The sequence below is a fragment of the Microcebus murinus genome, chromosome 24, assembly GCF_040939455.1.
Source record: "Microcebus murinus isolate Inina chromosome 24, M.murinus_Inina_mat1.0, whole genome shotgun sequence".
NCBI classification, from domain to species: domain Eukaryota; kingdom Metazoa; phylum Chordata; class Mammalia; order Primates; family Cheirogaleidae; genus Microcebus; species Microcebus murinus.
Window position 1 is genome coordinate 26,180,912 of NC_134127.1, and position 22,404 is coordinate 26,203,315.

The following is a 22,404-nucleotide window of genomic DNA, read 5'->3' on the forward strand; positions in this document are numbered from 1 at the left end:
AAATAAAAAATTGTATAAGAATTTCCACCCTTAGAGGCTTAAACTTGATCTGGCTTCCAGAGGGGGCTGAGGACATTTCAGCTGGGTCATTCTAAATGGGCACCAGGCAGTACAATGCAGCTGGGGACCAGCTGTATGTATGAATGTCTGCAGTGAAACCCTCCTAACCATCATCAGTAAATGGGACTCCATACTGGGCTAGAGAAAATCTATTCAAGAGGACACAAAATAAACCAGAAACATAATCTATAATAAGAAGTAAAATAAGTGCTTTTTATAATTAGTTACCTAATTAGTATTAAAATTCTCCTAATTGTATACAATTCACTCACATTTGAGTCACTAGCAATAAATATGATACTTTGAAGTTGGTTGATCTATTTTTAATCTGTCATCTACTAAATTCAGGATGGCGTGGAAGGCAGAGGTGTTTTGTGTATGTCTGTGTGTGTTTGTGGGCATGTATATGTTTGAGAGACAGAGACAAAGACACAGCAACACACAGAAAGATTCACATACCAACAGAGATGGAGAGTAACATAGAATACTATTTTGAAGGTATTGGAATGCCAGTTTACTGTAGTTTGATTTTTGACAATTGCCATCCCATGCTGTCATTTAACATTTAACACTTAATCTGGCACCTCTTGTTCCAGGGTATTTACTATTGTAACTGACATTTTAATCATTTTCTTCTTGTTTTATAGCAAGATGAATTCATAGGAATTGATGTGATCATCCCAAATCTATGTGTTAGAACTGCATAAATAATACTTGGAACTCTATCAACCTATTAGATTTTTCAACAGCAGGTTTTATTGCTTACAATAAATACATTTGCAACTACTGATCTATTGAAAAGCATTTTAATTTCTTACATCATTCTGCATTCAATATTCCCAGATCAGTACGTTTAAATACCAAATTTTTATAAGCAGACATTTTCTCAGAATTCTGAATTATTTAGTAATTTATGTTAAAGGTATATTTTTAGAGTCCACTCCCTGTCCTTGACCCAGTTTTCTGAACTGAAATCTAGAAGGTGATTTCTCCATGTTGATTATAGGATTGATATCTCCTCAGTGTGAGATAATGTTAACTAAGAAATACATGGTACCTGAGGACTTTCCTCCTTTTGTGGCAGTAAGAGTGTTTCATCCAGTTTGAAACCTCACATGTGCAAGGAGTGTTGCCCTATGAATAAAGGATGTCTCATGATTTTTCATTGAATAACTTCTTCAGTAGGATGTATTTAGTATTTCACAAGAGGATTCACTACCCTTGTAAAGCCTTTCTTCTCATATTTCCTGTTTTACCAACTATTTCCTCAGAGAGTTTTCTAGTAGACAACAACCATCATGCTTGGCTGAATATTTTTCACTTTATATACAGACCAAATCTTTTCCCAAGTGGGGTTTTCTCATGTTATTTAACAATAAACTAAGGCATTCTCACATTAATTACAGACACGGGGGTTTTTTCTCTTCTACATTGTCCCTCCCTGGCTTCAGAGTAAAATCACTTGGGAAATTTTTAAAAATTATGATGTATTGGTTTTACTCAGCAATGTGCTCATTTATTTGGCTTAAGTTAGGCCTATGGTTTGAGATTTTTCCAATTTTCCAAAAGTATATGTCAGCCCAGTTGACCTTCTGGCAGCATTTACACTTGAAGTTTAGGTTCAGTATTGAGGTTTGCAGAAATATAACATTAATACGTATCTTACCCTTGAGTGCAAGCAGGGGAGATACCCTTTGTGATAACTTAAATTTTGCTTTGGGAAATTAATAACAAGGTCATACATGGTAGTTGATAAGATAGGGTATTTTATCTTGTTTTATCATCTGAGCTGCTGTGGTGGGAGAACAGTTGTGTCCCTATCTGTGTCATAAGTCAGGACTGACCTTGATAAAATATGTGTTATGGAATTAATTCCTGTGTCCACTTAACTCAGAAGGTTTACTGAAAAAAATCCAGGGAGTCTTCCATCAGCTGGGAAGGCAAAGATCACCTGTCTCTCTGGCCAGAGTTAACTTCCCAGGGACAAAAACAAGGTCTGGGCCACTCAATGGTTAATACTATGTGGCTTTGATATCATTCCCAATTTCCTGATACATCCATGTCATGGCTCTTTGAGAAATCTGACAAGTTGGCTGAAGGTCCTTGTTGTGTCACCCTCTGGGATACATGGAGCCAGCAGGTGTTTAGGGAAAGTTGGAATGAGTTTAGCTGAGCTGTGTGAACACAGCTCAGGTCTTTTGGAGAAAAAGGAGACTTAGAAAGTAGGGCGGAATCTCTCCTCACATGTCAAGGACTGCAGACCCAAATTTACATGTTTAGAACTGCGTACAAAAACTAGACTATCATAAATATATTAGGTTTTTCAGCAACAGGTTTTATCATTTATATATTGTATTAACCTATCGAAATGTAATATAATTTTTTAAAATTATGCATTCAGCATTCCCAATAAGTTCACTCTCTTACATGTCATGTTTTTCATAGATAGGTATTTTCTTAAAATTCTGAGTTGCTGAATTGTATGTTGAAGAATTCATTACAAAAATTTTAGAGTCATTTTTCTTTTTTAACCTTTATTGTGATATAAATGGTAGACAAATTTGCATACATTTAATATATATATCTTGATGAGTCTGGACATATAAACCCCAGATACCATCACCACACAACTAAGGTACTAAACATATCTCTAAGCTCCAAAAAATGCCCTTGTGTTCTGTTGACATATACATCCATCCATACACACACACACATGTGGTAGGGTGGAGATACTGAACATGATTTCTTTGTTTATTTGTTTATCTTAATTCTAGTTGTCTAATGTAAAATGTAGTAGAAGGTGTCTGCATAGTTATTTTGTGATTGGTATCTCCTCAGCATGACAATGTTAAGGTTAGCTAAATAAATGAAAATTCAAAACTTTACTTCATGCTCAACACTGACAGGATGTTGTCCAGTGTGAATCATCCCATGTGCCACAACTTCTGCTCTATGAATAAAGTCTTTCTCATTATTGTTCATTGAATAACTTCTCCATTATAAAATATTTGGTATTCATCAAGAGGTTGCACACTGCAAGTTAAGTCTTTCCTCTTATTTAACAGGTTATTCATTCAATAAGATTTCTTCTGTACACCAAGGCTAGTGCTTGGCTGAATGTTTAAATTATTCTGGACCTGAGTGATTATTCCAAATGGAGTTTTCTCATGTTGCTTAACAATAAACTACAAAATCACTCTCATGCTGATTACAGAACTAGAAGTTCTGCACTGTACAAGTTCTCTAGTGTGTTTAAAATTTTGATTTGTTCCTGAAAACTTGTATTATATTTATAGTCTCATGACATTTATAGTTTGCCCTCTCATGCCTTTTGTGATCAAACCACTAAATGTCTAATACAGATATCATATATATAAATGAATGTATTTATGTCAACTGAGGAGTAGCATGATGGAAGGATTTTCCACAATGATTAAAGACAATGCTTCTTCAAGGTTCTAGTATGCTAGTGTGCTTGAACTATGGCTGATTTGTCTTCCAGGGCAGTTACATTTCAAATTCTGTGTCATCTAAGGTCAGAGTATTTTCTGAAGACATTTCTCATTTTCTCTCCATTGTTGAATTCCCTCATATTATTTAAAGGAAGAATGGTGACTGAAGGGCATCCCACTTAGATGACTTTTTTTTGAAATGGGCTCTTGCCATATATCTCCCAGCCTAGCCTCAAGTAACAGTGTCTCTATCTCTGAAGTAGCTGGGACTATCGGTACACACCATTGCACCTGGCTAATTTATTTTTATGATTTTATTTTAGATACCAGTCTCATTATGTTGCCCACACTGAACTCAGCCACATAGATGACATTTTTAGGGCTACTTTCCTATATGAGTTCTCTCATGTTTTCTAAGGGGGTAAGTTTGACTGAAAGCTTTCCCACATAGATGACATTCATATGGTTTTTCTCCAGTGTGGATTCTCTCATGTCTCTTAAGAATAGAAGTTTGAATGAAAGCTCTTCCACATAGGTAACATTCATATGGTTTCTCTCCAGTGTGAATTCTTTCATGCCGTTTAAGGACAATAGGTTGACTGAAGGCTTTCCGACATACATGGCATTCATATGGTTTCTCTCCAGTGTGAGTTTTCTCATGTTGTCTAAGATGAGAACACTGATTGAAGGCTTTCCCACATACCTGGCATTCATATGGCTTCTCTGCACTGTGAGTTTTTTCATGTTGTCTAAGGCCAGAGCCACTACTAAAAGATTTTCTACATTGTTGACATTCATATGGTTTCTCTCCAGTATGATTTCTCTCATGCCTTCTAAGGTGAGAACATTGACGGAAGGCTTTCCCACATGTGTGGCATTCATATGGTTTCTCTCCTGTGTGCATTCTCCCATGTTGTCTAAGGACAACTTTTTGACTGAAGGCTTTCCCACACAGATTGCATTCATATGGTTTCTCACCAGTGTGAATTTTCTCATGTTGTCTAAGGTGAGAACGTTGACTGAAGGCTTTTCTGCATACATGGCATTCATATGGTTTCTCTCCAGTATGAATTCTCTCATGTTGTCTAAGGTTAGAGCTATTATGAAAGGATTTCCTACATAGATGACATTCATATGATTTATGTCTATGAAGAACTTGCTTATCTTGATTAATGAATGACAGGTCACTGAGGGATTTTCTACACTGCTTGCTGACATAGGGTTTCTTTGTGGTGTGAATTAACAAATGTTGAGGAATCGATAAAGACCTGTGAGTGAAATCTTCTGTCAAATTATTCAGTTCAAAAGGTTCCTCTTGAGGATGGTGAGATTTCTGATTTGGGGAAGGAGATAAAAGGCCATTAATGATTTTCTCCCATGCATCCATGCATTATTTTCTTTACATATGAAGCCTCATCTTTCAGTCATAGATTCCAGTTAAAATCTTTCCAATGTTAATTAAATACTTTAGTGTGTTACTTCTATGCATATACAAATAATTTCATTTTTATAGCATTCCAACCATAGAATTCATCAGATTAATTGTGAAGACTTCAGTGTTTCAAATATTAGGATTTGAGCAATATCTCCACAATGTTTCTGTTTCCTTTTCGTAAAGATTTCAAGTTATAAATTTGACCTAAGGTTAATTTATTCACTAAACTCAAAGTATCCAAAAACTTTTGCTCAGAGTTCTTAATACTTAATCAACTCCAGTCAGGTGATTGTGCTCACTTACTAACTTATCCCATTCCCAAGTCTTTAATTTACATGACCTGTATTCATACCCATGATACTTACTGCTGGTATATTGGTGGAGGTGCCTTTCCTGCTGACACGATATGTGAATATCAGTTTTTGGTTTTTTGGGACACTTTTTTCACCTAAAATAATTGAAAAAATATATTTTAAGTGGCATTAGGAGAATAAAAATATTCAAAATAATCAAGTCTCATGCTAGTATGTTTTAAAAATTTATACATAAATGGGGCACATATGTCAAATGAAGGATTGCTGTAGATATTAAAAACAGATTATAAAGTACTGACAATTAGAGAAGATTTTCAGGCTGGAAATATGAAAAAAGTAAAATGGAGATGAGATGTTGGGTAGGTAAATAAATGGAAAATCTTCAAGGGGAAGTATCAGGAGAAGAATCAGTGTGTAATTTTAACTCCAACAAGTACATGAATATCCTTTAAACAAAAGATACTAGAACATGAGTAATTATTGATATATGCAAGTAATGACAACATCTGAGGCATTTTGCCCATTAATTTATATTCATTTTAGAAAATATCACTCACTTAAAATCTTCAGTTGGTATTTTAAAGACTTACAGAATCACTGACCAGGAACCTCCTAGTCCTTGCTGCTTACCTGGACTCTGGCCTTGAAGAAATTTTCTCCCTTCTTTCCACAGCTCTTCTCCTTGCTCCAATCGCAAAATCACATCTGATTTGTGGAGTGGACACCCTGTTCATGGAAAAAAGATATATCAATTTTAAATTATGTGCTAATTATTATGCATTTTCATCAAGTTTAGGCCAGGATACAATGAAGGAATGGGAATAATACAGTTTAACCCAGGTAACAATTCCTAGAATAGAGAAAACATTGAATGTCTGTTCTAAGATTTAAAAATAAAAATCCAGATTATTTGCCCCCAAACAGTGAGGTTCTCAGGATACTGATGCCCATGACTCAGCTGCATAAGAGAACATAGGATCCTCAGTCTTACCAAAATGAGAAAAAAATGCTTACCTCCAATGTGGAATAGATATTATTTTCTAATAGAATACAACAATCATACATCTTAAGAAAAAAATCTATGTTCTATGTACATAAAAATATGCTCATTATTTTACTAACTATTGAAAACTTACTATTTTCAAGCTTCAGAATAGTGAACATAACAGAATAGTTATATAGAAAATATTTAATCCACTAATTCTTTCACGTAAAAATATTCATCAAGTTTCCAGATCTATGCTGAGTGTTGGAGATTAAGTAGCAAGAAAGACAAAATTGTGGTCAGGATTACACTCTACTGAAGTGATAAACATTATTTCGTGTTATTATAAGGGCTATTAAAGAATTAGGACAGAGAATGGAGACAAAACGGGGAGAAGATGTTCTAAATCCTAGTTGAATGTATGAATAACTGAATTAATACATAAATTTGCACAGAAATACATAAATGTTGACATACTCACCAATGGAGACTAGATGACTCATATTTTCCAGCATCACGTCTTTGTACTGCTTTCTCTGAGATGTGTCAAGCAGGGCCCATTCTTCCTGGGTGAAGTCTATAGCTATATCTTCAAAGGTCACTGATTCCTGGAACATCACAGACATTCAGGTTTAGATAAAGCATTCCCAGTCAATGTCTGGAGTTCTAGGGTTGAGATGACAGCACTGAGGAAGGGGGAGTAACATAGTGTGTAGAAATATCAAACTGTGTTTGTGACTCCAGCCAGTTTATTCTCAGTGCTGAGCTGTCACTGTGCTTTTCAAATACATCTACAGAGACAAACACACTCTAAATTCATAAAAGTTTATTAGAAAGGGTTAGTAATTATGACTCCCAGATAAGTAATTATAAAATTTTCACTGGAAAATTCATAATTAAAACTCCTTCCCCATCAATTTCAAGTAACTCTAGATGCATTGTAAGGCAAACAATAACCACAACTTGTTACTTTTCAACCATGTTTATGGTCAAATTATTCCACTAAATGAACCATAGGTTCCTCATTTACCAAGTTGATTTAACAACCAGATTTGTGTTAAAAGATCCAATTAATTAATGTATGAAGTGTTTCCTACTTAGAAAAGAAGTATTAAACACAAACCATGAGTCCATAATTCATTAAAAATACAGAGAACCTTGAAACAATCTTAAACACTTTTCAGAACCCAACAAGTTTCAGACAGAACTTAAGATCTGTGAGTGCAGTCTCCCTTAACTCTACCTGAGTCAAGTGTACAAAATAAGAATCAAAGACAGTTAAGCAGCACAAGCCAGGAGCCTCTGCACCAGCTGTTCTGAAGGACAGTCATAGCCTGACCATTTCTTAGGCATGAGGCCTTCTATTCTCAATTTTTGCTAAGTTTCTCAAGCAATAGTTATAAATGTCTCTATTTTATCTTTATGCTGTGTATCTGCTCAAGGGCAAAAGAAGTCTCTTTATTAGTTTTGGTCTATCTCTTTCCTTAAAAAGGTCTACAAGGCTTAAATTATTTTACTCTACCTACTAGGCTCATTCTCAAAAATTCACAGCCACAATTAAGAAAACAACACTCCCTATACATTATTCCAATTATCAAATTTGAATAAAAGAAGATTATAGAGAGAAGTAGTGTGATGAGGACAAGGCTGATAATGAGAATTTTAGGTATTGTCTTTGAAGTTTTCAAAAGTATAAATATGTTTTATCAAAACTTTAAGTTTGAAATAGAAAACAATCTGAGGAAATGCTTGCCTCAACATTGCACAGATCTCACCAAGGACTTTTCATACTAGATTAAACTCATTTGAGGAGACACCTACCTCCCTATTGGACTATAGTTCAAATGCAAATGGACATTCCTTAATCATCTGTATGGCCTTCATTCATCACAATCCTAAGTCCACTGCAGCCAATAATATGGTTACTCTGTCAATTATTTCCAAATGAGACCATGGTTTTGATGACAAAAAGAAAATCTCTCTCATCTCTTCTATAAATACACAATATTAGTGGAGGCTAGAATAAATTTATATAATTTAGGAACAAGGCTAGCTATAGATGAGTTCCTGACCCAGAATACTCATCCCAGAGTTGTCAGGAAATGTCACTGAAACTCTAATCCTTAATAGCTGTTTATTGCACTTAGAAAATGTATCATAATAGGGGAAGCCTGCTCATTTACTGGTAATACAGTTGCAATTTAAGCAGAAAGAAACATGTCTTACTCACCAGTGGCTGCATTGTCAATGAATGTCAGGCAATCTACTTCTGGCTTTCCACACACAGATAGTCCAAGCACTAGGCAGGCAAAGCTGAGAATTGAGAAAGTAAACATTAGATTTCAGTCTTGTGCACAATTTCCAGACCAACTTGTCATGAATCCCTAGACTTTAACTTTGGTGTGACCCCACCACTCCAAATGACAGACTCGTGCAGTATACTCTAAAAGATATACACAGAAGAAACTCTTCCTCTCCAGGGGCAAAAGTAACAAGGCTATGGCTGTGGTTTCCCATAAAGATAGAAACATATACATCTCACTTGGTCTCACAGCATAGGCAGCAGCCCACCCAGATAGAAATCCTGACAGCAAGGTCTGTCTGTATGCTGTCAGCTGGCTCCCAGAATCCCAGACTAAAGTAAATAGTGAAGGCTATCACCACCAAACAACACCTGGAAAGGTTAAAAGAGGTGGCCATTTTCTCAAACACACAGGCACCAAGGTAAGGACTCAAGGATTATGAAAAAATCAGAAAAGTGAGATGACCAAAAGAAACTAATAAATCACAACTAATGGATCTTGAGAAAAGGAAGATTGATAAAACAACTTTAAAAATCCTCATAATAATTACCCAGCCACAGAAATAAAAGGGAAAAAATCCTAGGGAATTATGGAACACCACCAAGTAACCTAAGTTGGCATAATAGGAGCTGCAACAGGAAAAGATAGAGGAATAGGTCCAAAAGCAAATTTAAATGAATATGGCAGAAAATTTCCCAAATCTGGGAAAGGTAACAAAATCTAGCTATAGGAAGCTCAGAGATCTCCAATCAAAGCCAACCAAAAGAGCAATCAAACCATCAAAAATAAAAAACGTAATTCTAAAAGCAGCAAGAAATTATATATATCACATTGAAAGTAGTCCCATTATAGCTAGCAGCAGATTTCTCAGCACAAACCCTGCAGGCCAGGAGAGAGTAGAAAAATATATTCAAAGTGCTAAATGGAAAAATAAACCTGGCACCAAAGACAGGTAAGACAAATACATTATCTAATAAAGATCTTCTGAAATAAGGGAGAAATAAAAACTTTCCCAGACAACAGTTTAACTTGTTTCCTAGAAACAGAATACACATTCCTCCAAGGTGCACATGGAACATTCTCCAGATTAGGTCATATGTTCAGCCATAAACAAGTGTTAAAAAATTTTAAAAACTGAAATTATATCAAGTATCTTCTTTGATGCATATACATACACACACAGAGAAAACTCAATCCCCAGTGAAAGAAACACAAATGGAAACATAAACAAGACAAAACAAATGGAAAGACATCCATGCTCATTGATTGGAATAATTAATATCTTTAAAATGATCCCAATGGCCAAAACACTACACAGATTCACTGTAATCCCAATCAAAATGCCGATGCCATTTTTGACAAATAGACAAATAAATCCTAATATTCATAATGGTGCCAAAATAAAGCCCAAATAGCCAAAGAAATCCTGGGCAAAATGTACAAAGCTGCAGGCATAACACTATTTGACTTCAAATTATACTACTAGACTTTAGTAGCCAAATCAGTGTGGTATTGGCATAAAAACAGACACACAGACCAGTGGAATAGAATATAACCCAGAAATAAATCCATGTATTTTCAGCCAACTGATTTTCAACAAAGATTTCAAAAACATACGCTGGGGAAAGAATACCCTCTTCAGTAATGGTAAAACTGGGAAAACTGGACATTCATATGCAGAAGAACGACCCCTATCTCCCATCATGTACAAAAGTCAGCTCAAGATGGATTAAAGACTTAATTGTAAGACTTGAAACTATAAAAATATTATAATAAACATAGGACAAAAACTTCAGAATGTTGACCTAGGCAACAATTTTATGGTTAAGACCTCAAAAGCACAGGCAACAAAACAAAAATATACAAATAGTACTATATTAAACTAAAAAAAAATCCTCTGCACAACAAAGAGAACAGGCACCAGAGTGAAAAGACAACCTGTTGAATTGGGGAAAATATTTGCAAATTATTCATCTGACAAAGGATTAATATACAGACTATACTAGGAACTCAAATACAGCAGTAAATAATAATAATAATCCATCCTGTCAGTAAGTGGGCAAAGAACTTGAATAGACATTTCTCAACAGAAGACATACAAATGGTCAAGAGGTATATGAAAGAGTAAAAAATGACCAATACACTTATCAGAGAAATGCAAATCAAAACCACAGTGAGATATCATCTTACCCCAATCATGTTCCGTCAAAGTCCTCGACCATCTGGTCAAACTATTGGCTACAGCCCATGAACTGGTATATAATCCCAGATAGGGCTCTTTCTCCTTCCAAGCAAAATGCACAACCACCCATGGAGACTTCCCTTCATCACTGTCCTTTGGGATGTCCCAAAAAGGAGCCATAATACTGCAGCTGTCCAGCACCTGAGTATCATGCAGAACCATCTGTAAAGCAGGCCCTAGTCTTTTCTTCCTCCGTCAACTAATTGTAGGGCACTTCCCAGGAGGCCCAAGGTACAGGCTGAGAGAGACAAAGCAGTGTAGCAGGGGTAAGAGCCATGGGCATTTGGACTACTTCTTTGAGTAACCTACTTGCAACTTCAGAACCTGTTCAGGCTCCATCACATACACAGTAGTCCTTTCTTTCCTATGGGGGATGTGTTCCAAGACCCGCAGTGGTTGCTTCAAACCATGAATAGCATCCAACTATATATATACTACGCTGGTTTTTCCTATGTATATAGACCTATGATAAAGTTCAATTTATGAATTAGGCACAATAAGAGACTAATAACAATGGCTAATGATCTAAGTGACTGATGGGTGGGCAGCAGATACATCCTGGATAAGCTGTACAAAGGTTGATTTACATCTCAAATGGGATAGAGCAGGCCTGCTGGATGTTTCATCATGCTCAGCAGGTCCAATCAGCATGATGCCATCAATGCAATGGCACAGTGTCACATCTTACAGAAGGGAAAAGCAATCAGGATCTCTGCCAACTATATTGTGACACACAGATGGAGAGTTAATTCACCCCCTGAAGTCAGACAGTGAAGATGGATTGTGGCCTTGCCAGCTAAAAGCAAACTGCTTCTTTTTGGGCCTGAAGGACAGATATGGAGAAAAGGGCATTTGCCAGATCAGTAGCTGCCTACCAGGTTCCAAATTGGAGCTACCACTTGGTAAACTTACAATAATCCACTGTCATTCTCCAGGCTCAGGCCAAATAGGGGTATTTGCATGGGAAAAGTGGTGGGAGTCACCACCCCTATGTCTCTGAAGTCCTTGATGATGGCATCAATTACTACAGCTCCTCCAGGGATGAGCTATTGATTCTGACTTATTATTTGTTTTCCTCAGTAGAGGCAGCTCTAATGATTTCAATTTGGCCTTTTCCACCAGAATAGCCCTCACTCTAAAAGGTAGGGAACCAATGCAAGAATGTTGCCAGTTGCTATGTCTGTTTCAATCGTGCATTGTGGAACTGAGGAAATGACCACGGGAGGGGTTCAGGAATCCACTGGATTTACTGTCAGACCTGAGCTACCACTGACTGCATGACCTCCACAAGCTCCTACTCTAACTGGAGGGCCACAGTGACATTTGGGTCTCTTTGATTCAAGGTCAATTCAGAGCCAGTGTCCAGTATTCTTTGAAAGTTTGATTATCTTTTCCCACAGTGCAGTTACTCTGGGAAAAGTCTGTAAGTCTTTTTGGAAAGGATGGGAGAAGGATTTAACAGTATCACTGTTCAGTAGTGTACTGGGGTGCTTCATAGGGGTGAGGGGAATCTGCCCCCTCCTTCATTCAAAGAGCTCTGGGTTTATAAACTGGCTTCATTCTGGTAATTGACTGAGGGGTCATGACTCTCTGCTTTTATGATTCAAGGTAGACTGTTCACTTGACATGAAAGTTTTCTCCTTTTTCAGATCAAGTACGAATTTAGTAGGTTTCCTTTCTATTTCACTTCTACAAACACAATGATTAGCTAGCCAATACCATACATAGGTCTACACAAGTCAGACTATTCTGATTGTTGCTTTGCCTCTCCTGTCCATCACAGTAGATGACTGAGTGCCACTAGTTGGCCCCTGCAACATCCAAGCCCAAATACTCCCTTTGTCTTTAAGCTTTCCAACCAAGTGCCTGTGGTTCCCACTGTAAGCTCCAGCCTTCAGAGAAAATCAATCACAGAGCTCGTCAGGGATGCCGGGGTTCCCCTCCCAAATCTATTCCTCAAAGTATTTGTGAAAATGTCTCTGAACCCTCCCAGCATGTGTAAGTCCCAGTCTCCCCTAGCCTATGAATCCCTTGTCAAATCAAGAGAGATCGAACATCTACAATTGCTCACATGGCGCAATCTTTTGATCCACGTTTCAGCCAACCAACCATTGACACATTTCTTAACTCCCTGAGCTGCACCATTAAAAGCAGAGTTTCTGCTCAATGGGCCTAAATCAATAAATTTGGCCTGATTCAACTTTATCTTCATTCTACCATTATCCCACACCCTTAATATCTATGCCCACACATGTTCCCTGGATTTCTGCTTGTATATATTACAAAACTCAAATAGTTCTTTTGGAATGCAGCACACATCCTCGCGGGGCATACTTTGCCCCTCACCTTTTGAGATCTGCTGGCATTTGAGTCTAGTTATAGGTCAGAAGAGGGGTGTTGAGTGGGTCCTGAAGAGAGGCAGCATTGTCTTGCCTGCTATTGCCTCAGGCTGTGCGGAGTTAATTCCCTCAGACAGAGGTGGGATGGGTGCAGAATGGGGGCAGGGAGGACACCTCTACTGACAAAGGGAGATTCATCAGAATTTAGGAGCTTAACGTCCCCAGCCTCCTCAGGGTCTTTCCGCTCGTCCCCTTCCCCCAACTTGCAGGATCTCATTCTTCCCCAAGAAATGCCCTCACTTAACAGCAGACACCCTGCAAGGCTGAGAGCTCAACTTCTGCCAATCACATGATAAGCACTTGTGTTTGATTTTTAGCAACTGCAGCCCTGTGGTTACAGGAGAAAATTCTGGCTCAGGGCACACTTAACTTAGGCTACATGTGGAGCTGGAGTCAGAAATTTGAATCATTGATGGGTTCATCCCTTTATTTCATCACTTTGCCCCATGACATTAGAAAAAACTTACCAACTTCATTATACTCCTTGGTTTCCACAAATGTTTGAAGGCATCACAAATAGTTAGCAAGTTTCCTACCTTTTATAAGTAGGTGATTAGGAGTATCAGATATTTTATATATGTCCATAGTAAATAGTCCATGCCATGGATTCTCAGTGTGCTCTCTGTACAGTCCTGACTGGGGGCCGGAAGCTCACGCCTATAATCCCAGCACTCAGAGAGGCCAAGGAGGGAGGATTGCTTGAGGTCAGGAATTTGAGACCAGCCTGAGCAAGAATAAGACCTCATCTCTACTAAAAATAGAAAAATTAGCCAGGCGTTGTGACCTGTGTCTGTAGGTCCAGAGGCTGGAGCAGGAGAATGGCTTGAGCCCAGGATTTTGAGGTTGCAGTGAGCTATGATGATGCCACTGCACTCCACCCGGTGTGACAGAGTGAGACTCTATCTCAAAAAAAAAAAAAAAGTACAGTCCCTAGCATTTGTAGGTCTAATCAAACTAGAGAACCAATTCAAAACTCCAAAACCAATTAAGGAAACCAATTCTTAAAATTCTACTCCTCTAGAATCACTCGTAGTACAAAAATCTGCATTAGCCAGCATTCTCCAGAAAGACAGAATCAATAGGTTAGACAGACAGACAGACAGACAGATAAGGGATTTATTGGGGGAAATGGCTCACATGATTATCGAAGCTGAAAAGTCCCAGGAGTTGTCTGCAAGCTGGAGACCCTGGAATACCAGTAGGATGTCTCAGCTGAAGTCCCAAAGCCTCAGAACCAGGGAAGCCTGTGGTGTGATTCTCAGTTTGAGGCTTATGGTCTGAGAACTTTGTGGGGTGGAGACTGCTGGTGTAAGTCCTGGAGTCCCAAGGCCAGAGAACCTGGAGCAGTAACTTGCCCAAGGGCAGAAATAAAAGTGTTCCAGCTCTAAGAGAATGAGAGAGGAAATCCTTTCCTCTTTTTTGTTCTACATATGCCCCCAGCCAATTAGATTATGCCCACCCACATTGAAGGTGGATCTTCCTGAATCAATCCACTTACTCACAAGCCAAATTTTCTCTAAAGACACCCTCACAGACACACCCGAATTAATACTTTACCAGTTCTGTAGCTACTACTTAATCCAGTCAAGGTGATTCCTAAAATTAACCATCCCACTCCATGTACCAGCCTCTTCCATGACTACAGCTAACTGTGTGTGACTAAGATGTAGATCCCTGTCTAAACACAAAATCAGTACTCTTCATGGCATTCAAAGACACCTATCAACTCTACACTACTACAATGTTTTGCTATATAAATTATTCTTCCATGCTCCATAAATATTTCAAATATCTCCTGCCTTTTGAATTTCACATATTCTCAACTCCTTTACTCTTATTTTCAGAATATGAGATTAACTCTCATTAAAGCAGATTGTATTAGCTAGCTAAGGCTTCCATAACAAAATACTGAAGACTGGGTAGTTTAAAGAGAAACTTATTTTCTCCTAATCTGGAGGCCAGAAGTGCAGGATGAAGGGGTTAGTAGGGTTAGGATCTTCTGAAGATTCTCTCCTTAGCTTGTAGGTGGTGGTCTTCTTCCTGTGTCTTCACATAGTCTGCCCTCTATACAAGTTTGTGCCCTAATTTTCTCTTATAATGACAACAATAAGGCCAGGCATTATTGGGCTCACACCTGTAATCCTAGCACTCTGGGAGGCAGAGGCAGGAGGATTGTTTGAGCTCAGGGGTTTGAGACCAGCCTGAGCAAGAGCAAGATCCCATCTCTACTAAAAAAATAGAAAGAAATAACTGGACAACTAATATATATATATATATATATATATATATATATATATATATATATAAATTAACCTGGCATGGTGGTGCATGCCTGTAGTCCTGGCTACTTGGGAAGCTGAGGCAGAAGGATTGCTTGAGCCCAGGAGTTTGAGGTTGTTGTGAGCTAGGCTGATGCCACGGTACTCTAGCCCTCTAGCCCGGGCAACAGAGTAAGACTCTGTCTCAAAAAAAAACAAAACAAAACAAACAAACAAAAAAAAAACAGACAACAATCAATTAATCAATATTGGATTAGGGCCCACCCTAATGATATCAATTTAAAATTTAAGCTACTTTCTTTTTTAAAGGCCCTCTCTCCTGGCACTATGGCTCACGCCTGTAATCCTAGCACTCTGGGAGGCCGAGGTGGGAGAATCACTCAAGGTTAGGAGTTTAAAACCAGCCCGAGCAAGAGTGAGACCCCATCTCTACTGAAAATAGAAAGAAATTACTTGGCTAACTAAAATCATATAGAAAAAATGGGCCAGGCATAGTGGTATGTGCCTGTAGTCCCAGCTACGTGGGAGGCTGAGGCAGGATTGATTGAGCCCAGGAGTTTGAGGTTGCTGTGAGTTAGGCTGACAATACGACACTCCAGCCTGGGCAACAGAGTGAGACTCTTGTCTCAAAAAAAAAAAGGACCCTATCTCCAAATGCAGTCACATCTAAGGTACAGTGGGGTAGGACTGCAACTTATGAACTTGAGGGGCACAATTCAGCTCATAACACAGATGAAGTATATAATGTGACAAAATAAGTTTATCACCATAATATCTACAAATATTCCTATATTCATCCCCATTTGTTCCTCCTCTCCTATTAAACTGAAGGGTCATGTTGTGCCTGGCTAAGTCCAAATGCTTCTGTTGAACCCCTTTCTCTCCTATTTTGTCAGGGACTGTATTAATTATAAATAAAATCTCCTTTAATAGGAATCTATCCATGTCTTCAAAATCCCTTTCATCATTCCAGCTCATTATGTATATTTTATCTTGAAACAAAAATCTCTTCTGATTACACTGTCAATTTGTTCTCTAACCTTTCACAATCCAGTTCCAGTTTCTTCAGATTCCCTTCACCTTTTGACTTGCAAATACCACCAGTGAATTTTTTGGTAAATAAATCTTAACATCACCATTATCTCCTCATATACTTGGAAACAAAGAAAATAAAACCATGACCTCATTTTCAAAACCAATTGTTTCTCAGGCTTCTCTGACACTTCACACAATCACTACTTCCACATGCTTTCTGCATCTAAGTCCTCGAGACTACTGGAAAGTCACTAAAGTCAATCTAATCCCATTTTCCTCCTTTCACACAGGGGCTTGGTAGGCTCCCATTGATTCAGTTGCTTCAGTTTTGTCCTTTGTTGTCTCTAAATTGAAAGTGACCAAATTTTCTGGATTCTATTTCTTCTTCTTCTTTTTTTTTTTTTTGAGACAGAGTCTCACTCTGTTGCCTGGGCTAGAGTGCCATGGCGTCAGCCTAGCTCACAGCAACCTCAAACTCCTGGGCTCAAGCGATCCTCCTGCCTCAGCCTCCCGAGTAGCTGGGACTACAGGCATGCGCCACCATGCCTGGCTCATTTTTTCTATTTTTAGTTGTTTGGCTAATTTCTTTCTATTTATAGTAGAGATGGGGTCTCGCTCTTGCTCAGGCTGGTCTCAAACTCCTGAGCTCAAGCAATCTTCCCGCCTTGGCCTCCCAGGGTGCTAGGATTACAGGCCTGAGCCACCATCCCTGGCCCCATTTCTGAGCTATCATCTCTGCTGACAAATTTACATGCACCTACGATGAAATGTATCTTAGGATATTACCTCCACATCTCTCTCCTCCCTGCATAAAAAAATCACTACTCCTTCACTCTCCAGCTTTGGTTAATGGCTCCACCAGACAGCGACTGATATTTCATTTGCCCTCACAAAACCAACAACACTGCTGTTATGTCTACAGGGCACTATTACTATCCTTCATTCCTAGGCCAATCCACAGAGACACACTTCCCACCTCATACAAATTATATTTTGGTTTTAGTTTAAATGTCAGTTTCACAGAGATACCTTCACTAAGTTCCAACCAAAGTTAGTCTTTTCTCTTGCTTTTGCCCTGGCTTAGTTAGAACTCTACTATTCTTTGAGGCCACTGGTCTAACTTTCCATTATTTATTTATTTATGTATCTCTGTATTTATTTATGCTATATCCTAACAATAGTCAACATGCAGAAAGATTGACTTTTGAATGCTAAGTTTAGGCAAATTTCCCTATGACAATTACATATGAATTATAAATACAGATAAATTCTTTTTCCACAATAACCTAACCAGGTTTCATACGCCCTTGTTTTCAAATATCTACAGTGACATTAAGCAATAATTTCCTAATAAAAATTCCTTTGGAAAATAAAATAATCCACACCTCCTGGTTAAAATTCCCTCCAGTACATACCAGATCCCAAATGGCTGAAAAAGCCAATGAAGCCAAGTCTATTTTGAGGATGGAGTCACCACACAAAGGAACTCAAGAGCTTCTTTCTCTCACTACAGAGTCTGTTATTTTGGTCTGGATCTTCCTTTATATATAGTTGATAATCTCATCAAACATAATTCAAAGGAAACACCCTCATTAACGTAAACGGTAGTCAATAAAAATCTCATCAAGGCACACCCTAAAGAAAACAACTTCCCAGTACTTAGGTAAATCATGCAAATGCAATTAAGGAAAATAGATTATGTCCTTTAATTGTTTTTAAGACTATTTTTTTACAAAATAGCAATGGATGTGGAGTGATAGGAACACTCATACACTGCTGATGGGACTGCAAACTAGTACAACCTCTGTGGAAAGTAATATAAAGATACCTCAAAGAACTACCATTTGATCCAGTAATCCCATTACTGGGCATCTACCCCAAAGAAAAAAAAGGCATTCTATAAAAAAGATGTCTGCACTCAAATGTTTATAGCAGCACAATTCACAACTGCAAAGATGTGGAAACAACCCAAGTGCCCATCAATACCTGAGTGGATTAATAAAATGTGGTATATGTATACCATGGAGTACTACTCAGCTATAAGAAACAATGGTGATCTAGCACCTCTTGTATTATCCTGGATGGAGCTGGAACCTATTCTACCAAGTGAAGTATCCCAAGAATGGAAAAACAAGCACCATATGCACTCAACACCAAATAGGTATTAGTTGATCAACACTTAAGTGCATGTATACTGGTAACATTCATTGGGTGTCGCAGGTGGAAGGGGGGAGGGGAGGGTGCATTTACACCTAATGGGTGCGGTGCGCACCGTCTGGGGGATGGGCACGCTCAAAGCTCTCACTGGGGGGGGGGGGGCGCAAAGGCAATACACGTAACCTAAACATTTGTACCCCCGTGACAGGCTGAAACAAGCCTGGGGGCAATGGCGACAGCGATGGGGACAGCAGCGGGAGTTGTGAACTAAGAAATACTCACTTCTGGAACAGAGTCTTCCACGCAGAAAATGGGCTTCCAGGTCAGCTGGAGCCTTCCATCTCCCGGGGACCTAGCTGGAGGGCGGGGCCGGTGTGGGCGAGGCCTCGGCCGAGGGCCTCCACCCCAGAGCATTTCCGGGTCAGCCCTGCTTCTGCCCCGCCCACCGGTGTCTCCGCGTCTCTGTGCGGGAGGGTGTGTTGTGTGGCCACAGGGCCGCGGTGCTTGCACCGTCCGCACGTGTTTCACCTGCTTCACGGTAAACGCTTAGAGCTGCCAGGTCACCTATGGAACATGGAGGAGCTTCCTTCTCAAAAAATTAAAGACAGTTTAAAAAAAAAAAAAAGACAGTTTATATCAGACGCCCTGCTGTGAGCGAGTGCAGCCGCGTGTCCGTGAGTCCGACAGGCACAGCCGGACCGCGGAGGCTCGGACACGTCAGTGAGGGTCAGCATGGGCGGTGGTTGCATCAAGAGCATCCGCAGGTCCACCCATTAGAACTGGTTAGTTACCATGGGAACTAGCATGTGAAGCGCAAAGCGGCCTGTGCACCGACTGTGCAAATTCACACTGACGACCACAGAACGTAGTTTCCATTTCTGTTCCCTGTTGGGGCCAAGGAAAACCCTCCCCTTCACCCTGAGAAACTTTGCTGAAAAATCAACTCCACTGTAAGGCAAATTAATCAGAGAAAAGGCATGCAGCTTTCCTTGCTGTGTGTGCAGGGAGATAGAGTGGTTACTCAGTATCCCCGTGGGGGTCCAAATGCTTACATGACCTCGTTTCAGAGGGGAGGTGGGGAATATAGGTTATTCTGTTGAGGGGCAAAAGAATTACTACAGAGAATGAATCGATGGGGAGAACAGAGACTGACTTGCAAATGAATCTCTGGAAATTGAATGAGCCTGAGAGGCATTGTTTTACATAGCGGTAGGGCCAGTTCTTGCTTCGTTCTTGATCTTCTTTTCTGCAACAGATAATGAAAGAACAAGAGGGTAAGCAAAAATAATTGTGTTCTTGTGGGTCTATAAGCTCTTCATGGGTATAGGAGAGTCTCTTCAAATGCTTGTTGATCTCTAAGGGCCTTTAATTCAAAATACTCTTTACACTAAGGAGTCATATGTTGGGGTGAAATTCCCTTCACTCCTTCATCCCCATTCACCCAGGAGGCAGAGACAAAAGCAAATGGGCTCATTTCCAGGGACTTCATGGGGCCAGGACCCGTGGGTAGTAGCTAGAAAAGCTTGGACATTAGGTGTTCAGTCTTAACACCTTTCAAGGAGCAGCTGTGAGCTGGGCCCTAGTACCTGCACACTCTGCTCCGAGCCCAGGAAAAGAGGCACAGGCAGTGTTGACACACCTGTTTACAATCACCTCTTTGTTCTCTGTGGTTCTTAGAGAAGAGTGAATGTTAAGCCCTGACAACTGCCAGGGATAGACGAGTTGCCAGCCAGTCCCTTGGGTAGCAGCCATAAAATCTAGAGTATTATATGTACAGTCCCTTCATTCCTCCAGGAAAAGCTGAAAATTGGTGTCTCCCTCCCTCCTGTGCTGTGTTGAGGTTGCCATTGAAGGTGAGAGTGTGTCTGTGTTTTTCCTGCCCATTTCGATGTGGGCATTTTCTCAGATGCCCAGCGTGCAAGAGCCTCTCAATTATTTCTGGATTTTTCTCAGAAAGAATTGATCTGTGTGTAGCTGCTTATTCTTAATGTCTATGGAAGGAGGAAGAAGCCGGGGCCTCCTGTCTCACCATCTTGCTGACATCACTCCTAAAACTGTGTCAGTATTTCTTAAATCTCATCTACTCCCCTCATTTCTTACCTCTCTGTCACCTGGAGGCATTTGATTTAATATGGGCACCTGTCTCACTTTTTAATGTATTTTTAGTTCTTTCTTAGTGAACTGTGTATCTTGCATTATATGTTGTGAATACACTGAGTCATTACTGTTTGCTTTAGAGGCACTCAGAGTTAGGAGGATCATGTAGGTGATCTAGTCTATTCTAATAACTTTGTTTTACAGTTGAAGAAAGAAAGACCCAGAGAAGAGAAGGTCACCTATTCATTAGAAGAAGGGGTGGCAACAGCTTTACAACCCTGTGTCCTGAAGCTCATTCCACTTTTCCAGGTTTGCTCTCTGTGGACACACTATCTCAGAACCATGCATGCGGGCCACCTTTGTTTTAATGCCTTGAAGTAATTACTCCATCTGTCCCATACATTATAAATGGTGGGTGTGTACAAAGTACCAACCAGAGCCTTTGGTATTGTTGTATAATGACAATGGTTCTGTAAATAGAAATAATCATTTTTATGTGTTCCCACATTAATGCAGTTGGATGTGGTGGCACTTTCTCCCCTGACTTTACTAGAAAGTCCGTACAAGGGAAATAATCCAACATAACCTGCATGTGGGATGCTGTGGGAAGAACGCAGGACTAGAAGTTAAGATATTAAGAAGTATTTTGGCACTGACAGCCAGCTCGCACTGTGATGTTGGACTTCACTCAGGTGGCGGGGGGAGGTGGGAGCAGTCATAAATGTCTTCTGTGCAAAATGGCAAAATTGGACTGGATCATAGACGAGATTTCTTCCAACTTTGACACTGAATGATTTTGTGGTGTCTGCAGATAGCATAGCCTCACTGCTATTCCTATAACCCTATGGATTATATTGCTCACAACACTCATTTCTTAAAGAACATATTAAACCCTTGAAAATAAATAGTAATACTTTTTCAAGTTAATTTGCAAAGTGTTTGTGAGTGTGTTACAGGGAAACTCTCCACAAAATTAGCTTATTTCCAGCCACTGGGGTAGAGATTCATGCCAACACATCATTTGTTTCCAATCCCCACGTTTATTGTGAAGATATAGTTTATGCATAAATGTGTGTGTGTGTGTGTGTGTTCATTCTCGTGCTGAACTGACAAATCTATGTAGTTACCACAGGCAGGTACTCACCTCTACAATCAAGATACAAAAAAGTTCCATCAGCACAAAAAGTCATTCCCCCTAGCTCTTGGCAATCACTCATGTTTAATGTCTCTATAATTTTTCTTTTTCCAGAATTTCATATAAATGGAATCATATGACATATAGTTTTTTTTAAATTCTGGCTTCTTTCATCTAGTGTAATCTACTTATAATTCCAACACGTCGTACACATCAGTGTCACATCTCTCGACTGCTGAGTAGCACACTGCCGTCTTGCTGACCTATGCGTGTTCACCCATGTCCCTGTCGAGGAGCATTTGGGTTGCTTCCAGATTTTGAAAATTATAAATAAAGCTGATAGAAATGTGTGTCTATAGATTTTTGTGTGAATATGGTTTTTATTTCATTTGGGTAAACATGTACCAGAGGGATTGCTAAGTTATGTGCTAAGTAGATGTTTAACTTTGTTAGACATTGCTGAGGTTTATTTCAAAGTGGCCGCATCATTTTATATTTCCACCAGAAGATG

At 39.3% G+C, this 22,404-nt stretch overlaps 1 protein-coding gene across 1 annotated transcript; it reads right to left on the reverse strand.

Annotated features, from left to right (window-relative positions):
• Positions 1-3,861: 3,861 nt before the first annotated feature.
• On the reverse strand, positions 3,862-10,646 carry LOC105869234 (zinc finger protein 705D-like). Its single transcript, XM_075997278.1, has 5 exons — positions 10,628-10,646; positions 6,728-6,847; positions 5,892-5,987; positions 4,552-4,826; positions 3,862-4,215 (listed from the first exon to the last, which is right to left on the reverse strand). The coding sequence occupies exons 1-5, from the start codon at positions 10,644-10,646 to the stop codon at positions 3,895-3,897; spliced, it is 831 nt and encodes a 276-aa protein (XP_075853393.1). The 3' UTR covers positions 3,862-3,894.
• Positions 10,647-22,404: the final 11,758 nt, after the last annotated feature.